We start from the raw sequence: 9,869 nt of genomic DNA, 5'->3' as shown, positions 1-9,869 counted from the left end.
CCAGGTGGAAAAAATGCTGGTTTGCCCTTCTTGGAGGCATCCCAAATCTTGAATTATTCTCAGGCCTTCCTCCCATGGTTTCTAGGTGCAGATGCACCATTTCCTCCCTCAGGACAGAGCCCAAAGGACTAAATCCCATTCCTCTACAATGCACTTCTCCAAAAGAACGCCAGGCTCCCTGGCCATGTGGGGGATGGTGGTTAGTGAGGGCATGTTATATGAACTGGCACCTCTCAGTAAGCCCTGCAAGTGCTCACTGGTCCTAACCACGGGTAGTTCTCTGATCTTAGAATGTGGGGACCTGGTAACTTTTAACTTCCACTTTGGCCTTATTCCAGAATAGGGAAAAATCCCACTTGACTTTCTGTTACAAATTACTCTAATTCTACAGTTAGACACTTAGGTCAGTCCCCAGAATCAGTGATGAACGTATGCAAACGACTTAAGATGTTAAGTCAAGTAAAGGACTGGGAATAGGATGGGAAGGGGAGGAAGAACACACAAGTGTGATTCTGGCCAAGTTGAATAGAGGTCGACTTCAGCCTGACTCCTCCAGGAAGTTCTGAAGTGTAAGATACACCTGTCCTCCCGCGGCCGCCTCCACCATGGTGGGAGGTAGACCCAGAAACCCACCCGCGCCTCCAGTCAAGTCCTCCAGAGTCAAGTCCCAGCCCACCCACGTGTGCCTCGCCGGCACGGAGCCCTGCCCACCCCGTGCATGCAGCCTCCTGCTGATCATGCGTTTTGGTGTGTCAACCACAGGCTTTTTATATAATAGATGTCGAGGGGCACTTTAGGCCAAAGACCCACAAGTAGACTGTATATCCTGAGTATAATGAAAAGGAGAGGAGGGTGACAAAGGATCTGAGGAATCCGGGTGCCCTATTACAGCTGGTCAATATCCAACTTAGTTTCACAAGTTCCATAATGTTATGGACAAGCTAGAAAGTGGTCATTGGTCCTCAGACTTCACTAATAACTGGTGCTCTCTGCAACATAACTGCTTAATAAAATGCTAAGGGCAGGATGAACAAAGTATTCGAAAAAGAACAGTAAGACAAATAAGACTAAAGTAAGCCTGAAGGAAAAACTGTCCTGGTGATATTAATCCTTAATTTCTCTACAGGGGGCTGCTTTTGTCTTTCTGGAAAGCAGTTATCTGCTTTAGATGATTATTTTCTTCAAAGCAATTTCCGAAGCCTTAAAAAAAATCACAGGATCTCAAAAAGAATAATTATTTATTTTATTTTTATTATTTTTTAAATCCTCAACTGAGGATATTTTTTCCATTGATTTCAAAGAGAGTGGAAAGGAGGTAGGAGGAGGAGAGAAAAACATCGACACGAGAGAGAGACACATTGCTTGGTTGTCTCTTGGGGCTGGAGAAGTATGTGTCCTTGACTGGGAATTGAACCCACAACCCTTCAGTCTTCAGTGACACTCAAACCACTGAACAAATTGGCAAGGGCAAGAACATTTATTTTAACACATAAAATGTGCCACCTAGCACCAATGCCTGTAAGTACCAGAATTCTATAGTTTATTACTCTTTAGAACAGTTGAGATTTAAGTTCTTGACAGATCAGTCTGTGAGCAGATGATTATCATAACATAAAGACTACACAGAATCAAAACCATTTGCTAAATGTATATAGAATTACATTTGCAGTTATTTAAAAATGTCTCTGTTTTGTAAACAAGTAAACATCAGTGATTTTTATCCACTTTTTCCTGGAAGATATATAGTATGAGAAAAGTGAACTAGCCTGAAAATGGGCTTTTTACTTTCACTCCAACCCCCCTCATTCTAATCTCATGATTTCTTAACTTTCATTCTTACTCACTACAGTATAATTTACTAACTCATGTAGACATGTATGGTGGAGGAAAAGAATAAAACTTTGGCCAATGTAACTATACAAAATATGTTGGGGCTTTTTTTAACGTAAAAGAACATTTACTAGTAAGTAGTAAAGCTATCTTAAAAGCAACAAAGTGGAAGATACATGATAAAAACCACTGCATAATTATGTTAAAATGAAAACCTTTTAAATTTACCTATCTTGAAGACAAACTAAAACTTACTGATTTGAATTTAAACTTTATTATATAGCAGTATATATTTCTCTTTAGAAACTGGATCAATTTATCTAATTCTGGAAAATAAGCTAAGTCAACCATGAAGCTTCACTGTTTATTTTTGGCAGACTTTAGGCTAACCTCAATACCAACTTTTATTTGAGGAGTGACTAATACACAATGTTTCTTTTAAGCAGAACTTGATACTGAACTAAAAGTAAACTAAGTTGGATTTCAGGCCCATTAGCTGGCAGACTGGCAGTCATTTTCTGTTTTGCAGGCAGCCCATGATGGTTGTTGTCTATTATCAGGTCTCTAAAGACATGCTGGAAAAATCTGTGAACACAATCTTCCCATGCTCCATTCACATCTTTAGCTTACCCAGGTTGCTGGAGGCTTGGGTAAGATGACTAAAGATTTCACGATGGAAATTTCTATAAGAAAAAACAAAACAGAAACTTTACAGAATGAATTATTACAAATGAAGTACTTACTGGGTACTTAATACTAGGTAATATACCTAATAATGGCTAAATGCTATTCAAATGAACAACTATGGATAATGTTTAGAGATGATTTTTTTTTAAAAATATATTTTATTGATTTTTTACAGAGAGGAAGGGAGAGAGATAGAGAGTTAGAAACATCGATGAGAGAGAAACATCAATCAGCTGCCTCCTGCACACCTCCCACTGGGGATGTGCCTGCAACCAAGGTACATGCCCTTGACCGGAATCGAACCTGGGACCTTTCAGTCCGCAGGCCGACGCTCTATCCACTGAGCCAAACCGGTTTCGGCTAGAGATGATTTTTTGCTGATACCTAAAGCACAAGTAACCAAAGAAAAAAGATATATTCAACATCATCAAAATTAAAAACCTTTGTGCTTAAGGACATACTATCAAAAAATGAAAAGACAACTTAAAGAATGGGAGGAAGTATCTGGAAGTTATATATCCAGTAAGAGTCTAATATTTAGAATATATATATAAAAAACTTTTACAACTATAATTTCTTCATACCTACTAAAATGGCTATAATAAAAAAGATGGACAATGACAAGTATTGGTGAGGATGTGGAGAACTGGGACATATACCATTGCCGGTAGAAACATAAACCATTTTAATAGCTTTGGAATAGTTTGGCAATTCCAAAAAGTTAAACAGAGTTCCCATAAGACCTGACAATTCTATTTGAGGAACATACCCAAGAGATTTGAAAACATATGTCATACAGAAATGTTTACATGCACATTCATAGCAACATTATTCATTGGAGCCAAAAAGTGAAAGATACTAAAAGGCCTTTTAACTGGTGAACAGATGGATAAGGTATTGTATGTCCATACAAAGAAATATTATTCAACTATAAAAAGGGCGCTAAGTGCTGATGTATGCTACAACATAGCTGAACCTTAAAAACACCATCCTGAGGGAAAGAAGTCAGACCCAGGAAGCCACATAGGGTGTGATTCCATTTACTAGTGTCCCCTGCACATTCCTATGAAACCTTTCATGAGCTGAAATGGCATAAAATGAAAAGTATCCCTGCTTTTGTATTATGCCACTTCATTTTTACGAAAGACTACGTTAGTACTCATTTTCACTAAGCAAAAGAAATCCAAAGAGAATATTCGCTTTTATAGAAGCCATTACCATACGAATGTAGGTCTTTTGTAAAAGCAAAATGGCATAAAGTGAACTTTCCGAAAGCAAGAGATACTGTATATGAAATGGTCAGAATATGCAAATCCACAGAGACAGAGAGTAGATTGGTAACCACAAATTAGGTGCTGGGGGTGGCAGAAACAGGAAGTGATCACTAACGAATACGGGGTTTCTTTTTGGGGTAATGAAAATGTTTAAAATTAGAAAGTGGTGTCCGGCTGGCATGGCTCAGTGCTTGAGCGTCGACCTGTGAATCAGGAGGTCATGGGTTCGATTCCCAGTTAGGGCATATGCCCCGGCTGTGTGGGCTTGGTCCCCAGTAGGGAGCATGCAGGAGGCAGCTGATCAATGATTCGCTCTCATCATTGATGTTTCTCTCTCTCCCTCGCCCTTCCTCTCTGAATTAATAAAAATATATTTAAAAAAATTAGAAAGTGGTGATGGCTGTGCAACTCAGTGAACATACTAAAAACCACTTTAAAAGGGTAATATTTATGGTACATGAATTATATCAATTTTTAAAAAGGAAAGTATTCTTTGCCAAAATAAAGCCTTTATATTTCGAAAACAAAATCATTATGCCTCAAAAAAAATTCTACTTTTAAAACTACACCACAACTTCAACTAAAATGGACTCTTCTTAAGGCATAAACCATTTTTTTTTACCTTTGTATCTCCAGCATCATGCCAGGTAAGTTTGTTGATTTGAATTACTAATCCCACCAATCCTCTTACCTTATAGTCCTAACATCTAATATTGATCTCAAAAATTATAAGTTATTTGCTTTTGACTAGAATTTACATAATCAGAAAACTTCATCATGAACAAATTCAAAGCAAAGATAACAGAAAAAATGTTACTAAATTTAACATCCTTAATCAATAAAATTAATCATGTCCCTGCCTTATACCAACCAGTCACATACAAAAGGTGCTGAGATAAAAATGGACACAATTCTTCCTTTCTACAGTCTCAAACTCTAGACATTGCTGAGGCAACCTGCATAAAATGTAATTGTTATAAGAAGTAAAATATACATAAAACAGTGCATTTCTCATTATCGGACAGATCTGTCTTGTTATATTTTACTTTAAAATTTTTTTTCTTTATTAAAGTGTAGATGACATAAGAATTACATATATACATATATACATATATATATAAATTATATTTCTTTATTGATTTCACAGAGAAAGGGAGAAGGAAAGAGAGATAGAAACATCAATGATGAGAGAGAACCATCGACCGGCTGCCTCCTACACACCCCCCAATGGGGATTGAGCCCGCAACCCCGGCATGTGGCCTTGGCTGGAATCGAACCTGGGACCCTTCAGTCCGCAGGTCGACGCTTTATCCAGAGCCAAGCCGGCTAGGGCCATAAGTATTATATTAGTTTCAGGTGTACAACATAGTGATTCGACATATAACTTTCCTGACCAGGAATTAAACCTGAGCTGCAGTGGTGACAGTACCAAATCCTAGCTACTAAACCACCAGGGAAGGGTTGTTATGTTTTACTTTGACTATTAAAAAATTCTGAATGGTTGGATAAAGTTTACAAAGGTCGGAGCTGGCTGGCATTTTAAAATCTCTAATAAAAGATACCAGAAACTTATAAATAGCTAAGTTACCTATCTGAGGTAATGCCCGATTTTAAAGCTATATAATTTACAGCTGGACAGGAAGAAGAAGCCTGCCTTATTTTAGAGGAAGAACAGGAGGCCAGGTAAAGTGATCTTAATATTGAGTTAGTGCCTGAGTCCAGTAAATCATCATATTATTTCCCCACATCAAAATCAACATCTACACCACCTATAAGCTGAGAGACAGCGTCCAGCTAAACAAACCTCCTCAGAGGATAAAGAGCCAGGAATGTATTTACCGATTTTTTCTTTCTGAAGTATAAAATATGAATATCTTCACTTCGATATTCTTCATCATGTTTTTCCAAGGGAATTTTTTCAAAGTCAAAGTCTAGTTGAAGAAGCTATAAATTTAAAAGAGATATACTTCAAATTCAATAATATGAACTGTCCTGTGATGAGAGAAGTCAGAATGGTGGAGTACTGACTGGGAAGGGGCACATGGGAGCCTTTTGAGGCTGTGAAAATGTTCCAAGTCCTTATCCTGGGCAGTGGTTACTTGGGTGTATGCACATGAAAAATTGAGTTGAGCACTTGAGCTGAACCTTAAAAACACTATCCTCAGTGACAGAAGCCAGACCCAGAAAGCCACATGGTGTAATTCCATTTACAAAAGCATTTTACATATTTTATGTATCTTACATATTTTAACTCAACTGGAACTGTTTAACAATACAAAACTTTCAATGATAAAGTTTCAAGAGTTCATTAACATTCCTCACATTTAAGAAAAAAACAGCCCAGCCAGGCAGTGGCTCAGTGGTTGAATGTCGACCTATGAACCAGGAGGTCAGGGTTCAATTCCCCATCAGGATGATTCTCTCTCAACATTGATGTTTCTATCTATCTCTCCCTCTCCCTTTCTCTCTGAAATAAAAAAACAACAACAAAAAAACCCCACAAAAACAAAACAAAAACTTAAAAAAAACCCACAAAAAAATAAAAACATTTCAACATATATCTGAAGCAGAGTCATATATTTGCTTTCTCATTTAATCAAAGTAGTCCTTTCAATGGATAAAACTGCAGGGCTATATATACAGGGGTGGGCAAAAGTAGGGTTACAACTGTGATTATGCAAAAGTTTATTCTTTTTTTATAGATTTTTTAAAAAATTGATTTTCAGAGAGAGATGGAGGGAGATGCCTCCTATATACTGCCTACCAGGGATAGAACCGGAAACCCAGTCTGTGTCCTGACTGGGAATTGAACCAGCAATCTTCCAGTGCACGGGACACCGCCTAACCACCTGAGCCACACCAGCCAGGGCCAGAGTTTATTCTTCTATTATTATTTATTCATTATTGTATTATTTTCCATATGAACAACTATAAACCCACTTTTGTCCACCCTGGTATGAACCAAGAGAAGTCACTTGTAATGTGATGGATTTTTGCCCATAAAAAGGGATTGGGCCCGGCTGAGTGGCTCAATTGGTTGGAGCGTTGTCCTATACACCAAAAAGGCTGAAGGTTTGATTCCTGGTCAGGGCACATACCTAAGTTGTGGGTTTGATTCACGGTCAGGGCATGTATGGGAGGTAACCAACCAATGTTTCTCTCTCATGGATGTTTCCCTCCCACACCCTCTAAATTCAATGAACATATCCATGGATGAGGATTAAGAAGTAAATAATTAAATAAATAAATGTTTGGGTGAGACACATCGATTGGCTGCCTCCTGCACCTGCCCTGACCAGGTTGGGCATCCGAGCCTGCAACTGAGATATGCGCCCTTGACTGGAATTGAACCTGCAACTCTTCAGTTCACAGGCCGATGCTCTAACCACTGAGCAAATTGGCCAGAGTTGTGAGTTTTTGTTAAAAAAAAAAAACGAAACAAAATCAAACCCTGAAAACATAAGATTATCTTGGTTAAAGCTTTCACAAAAATGTAGAGGTGAACACAGAAGTAAAAAGATACGTTTCCATGATATATATATAGTAAATACGTTCCCCAAAAGCCAGCATGTTTAATAAGGGAAACATTACAAACTTTCTCAGAAAAGACAAGGGCATCACTACTATTATTTTACATTGTTCTTTATATATTAGATCAACTTATTAGAAAATAAAAAGAAATAAAGGATCAAAAGATGAAAAAGGGGGAGGGGGCTTAGTAGAATGATGGGCTGTCAAGAATCCTCCTTGGGTTCATACAACCAGAATGTTTTCCTGACTCAAAATTACCATAATATACTTACACACAGTCATACACAGGCTCCCTGAAGGGTAATCACTACAAAGATAGATATAGTAGAGGACCCACCTCAAAATATTTTTTCTCGATTTCTGGATTTTTCCCCATTGTTCGCTGTTCATAACAACATATAATACAAGTCTCAGATCCACTGAGATCTTTTAGAGTTTTCAACAGTGGCTCCAAAGACTGTTCAAAAAAGAATAAAGTTTTTGTTTATAAAAATTTTTATATTTTTACTGTGAAAGGGGGGTAAGGAAGGTGGAGGGGTAATTATCTCTCCCCTACAATTTACCCATCTTTGAATCAATCCAACAAAGTACAAGTAGTTAAGACTCTAACTAATGATTAGTAAACTCTCTTTTTTTCAGTAAACTCCTCTTAACCACTGTATTGACTTCAGTTTCCAAAGGAAGGATTCAAGTAATTGCATTTTCAAGATCCCATGGGAAAACAAATGGAACTGACTTCTCTTAAAAATTTAATTATTTAACTTGGGATTTAAATAATCAACAATTTACCACAAAAGCAAGTCTGACCTAACCTGAACGTAAGTTGGCTAAATGTTCATTATTTTAAAAAAAATGATGTCTATAATTTGCACACAAATTGATAATTTTTAGAAATCATTCTATGAGTCTAATAAATCTTGCCACAGAACAATGAATTCCTTACAATGCAATTTAATTCTGTGTCTTGCTTAACATGTTCACTAGGAACAGCTAAATAAAAAATAAATAAAGAATCTTAGATCCAAATGGCAAAATCCTTTTAAAACTTTACAGAAGCCTCTAGTAAAATGTGCATAACACTTTTCTCAACATGATTCACAGGTCCATATCATAATCAGGCCTATATGATAATCAGTATTCCCTGGTGACCTTAATTTCCCTTTACTGTGTCATTAACTATAGGACAAATATCCTGAATTCCATATCCTAAAATGTGAAGAGATGTGTGCTCTAGAATTTAGGAAATATGGTACATCTTCTAAACAGACTTCTCACATTGAATATTTACCTCTTCGTAGTATATGCAGTCGGCCATCAGTATGTAGTCTGGCGGAGAAGGAAAGTCTTCTATTTCTTCCCCCCTTAAAAATGCCAACCAAATATTTTAACTGTTGCTTTAATAATTAAAAATATTCTTGTTTGAAAAACAAGACCCGGAAGATCCCCTTTCTATTAGCCATGCTTTTAGCAAAACGCAATTTAAAGCAAACTACAAATCGTTATTAAAACAAGCCGAAAGGCCATACAAACCATTTCAGTACCTTGGCTTGAACAGAACCAGTGACAAGATGCTTGTTCATGTTAATATTCATCTTCAGCAAGTCTTGCAATTCCTCAAGATCGGTGACTACAACATCTGCCCTATAAAATAACGTCGACTGAGACGTAGGCACACGGATGCGAAGCCAGTAATCAGTTTCCCAAGTCAAGCGGCGCCCCTCCCGCCAGCGCTTACCCGAGGGTCGCGGCCATGAGCCCCACGGCCCCGGTGCCGGCGCCCAGCTCCAGCACCGACCGCCGGCGCAGCGCGTGGGCCCCGTCGCCGGCGAACCCGGGCGTCTCCAGGTATTTAGAAAGAACAATGGCAGCGTCCCAGACCACGCAGCCCACGCCGCCGGAGCCATACTGCTGCAGGCGTAACGCCGTGCCATCTCTCTTCTCCAAAACTCGCACAAAGTTCCCCAACGGGTCCTCCGTTGAGGACTCCAGAGCAGCCTCCATGGCTGCCCGGCAACAGAATGCGGCGCACGAACTGACGTCACGCCCACGCGCATCCCCCTGAGGCCCCGCCTCCCGAGGGGCCCCGCGCCTCCTAGTGGCGGAGTTGGAGCCTCGATTTACCAGCAAAGGCACAAAGCCCGGAAGGCAGCGTTACCTGGGCGTGGCCCAGCGCTGGGCCGCCAGCTTCCCCTGCTTCCTGGACGGCCTCTCTCCCCTAAATTACAAGTCTGGCTTAATGAACAGGCAGTTTAAATCACTTTTCCAGGCAAAGAGAGTAATATAATCTGCTCTTTAAAAAACAAAGTCAACCTCAGAATGTTTTTACCTGATTGGAGATTAACTCACACCGTAGTTATTGGCCTTAAATCCATCTCACCAAGGATGGCTATAATCCTGCTTATTAAAAATTGCCAACATGCTCCTAATTTTTCATCTGAATTCCTAAAAATTACTAGAAGCTTGCTGATTACGTTTAGCAGTAAAGACAATTACCCTCTAAAATTTACATCACTTAAATGCTTTGGGATTATGTAACTGAAGCTATCC

The 9,869-nt window shown here is 38.9% G+C and overlaps 1 protein-coding gene across 3 annotated transcripts; it reads right to left on the bottom strand.

The window, feature by feature from the left end:
- Window positions 1-1,460: 1,460 nt before the first annotated feature.
- On the bottom strand, window positions 1,461-9,414 carry VCPKMT (valosin containing protein lysine methyltransferase). 3 transcript variants are annotated; one of them, XM_006100246.3, is made up of 6 exons: window positions 9,058-9,412; window positions 8,853-8,963; window positions 8,611-8,683; window positions 7,660-7,779; window positions 5,631-5,735; window positions 1,461-2,513 (listed from the first exon to the last, which is right to left on the bottom strand). In XM_006100246.3, the coding sequence occupies exons 1-6, from the start codon at window positions 9,321-9,323 to the stop codon at window positions 2,499-2,501; spliced, it is 690 nt and encodes a 229-aa protein (XP_006100308.1). In that variant the 5' UTR covers window positions 9,324-9,412; the 3' UTR covers window positions 1,461-2,498. The 3 variants fall into 3 exon arrangements, with proteins under 3 accessions (XP_006100308.1, XP_006100310.1, XP_006100309.1); XM_006100248.3 differs by lacking the exon at window positions 5,631-5,735 and having other exon boundaries at window positions 9,058-9,414; XM_006100247.3 differs by lacking the exon at window positions 8,611-8,683 and having other exon boundaries at window positions 8,864-8,963.
- Window positions 9,415-9,869: the final 455 nt, after the last annotated feature.

The sequence above is a fragment of the Myotis lucifugus genome, unplaced genomic scaffold (genome assembly GCF_000147115.1).
Source record: "Myotis lucifugus unplaced genomic scaffold, Myoluc2.0 scaffold_304, whole genome shotgun sequence".
Taxonomy (NCBI): Eukaryota; Metazoa; Chordata; class Mammalia; order Chiroptera; family Vespertilionidae; genus Myotis; species Myotis lucifugus.
The sequence above is the reverse complement of the archived record's forward strand: the minus strand, read 5'-3'. Positions and strand labels throughout refer to the sequence as shown.

Coding starts and splice junctions, on each gene's coding strand:
- VCPKMT (XM_006100246.3), bottom strand. CDS start 9,323: ATGGAGGCTGCTCTGGAGTCCTCAACGGAGGACCCGTTGGGGAACTTT. Junction 8,684..8,852: donor CAAGCCAAGGTACTGAAATG/GTTTGTATGGCC, acceptor GGCATTTTTAAG/GGGGGAAGAAATAGAAGACT. Junction 5,736..7,659: donor TCGAGAAAAAATATTTTGAG/GTGGGTCCTCTA, acceptor TTAAATTTATAG/CTTCTTCAACTAGACTTTGA.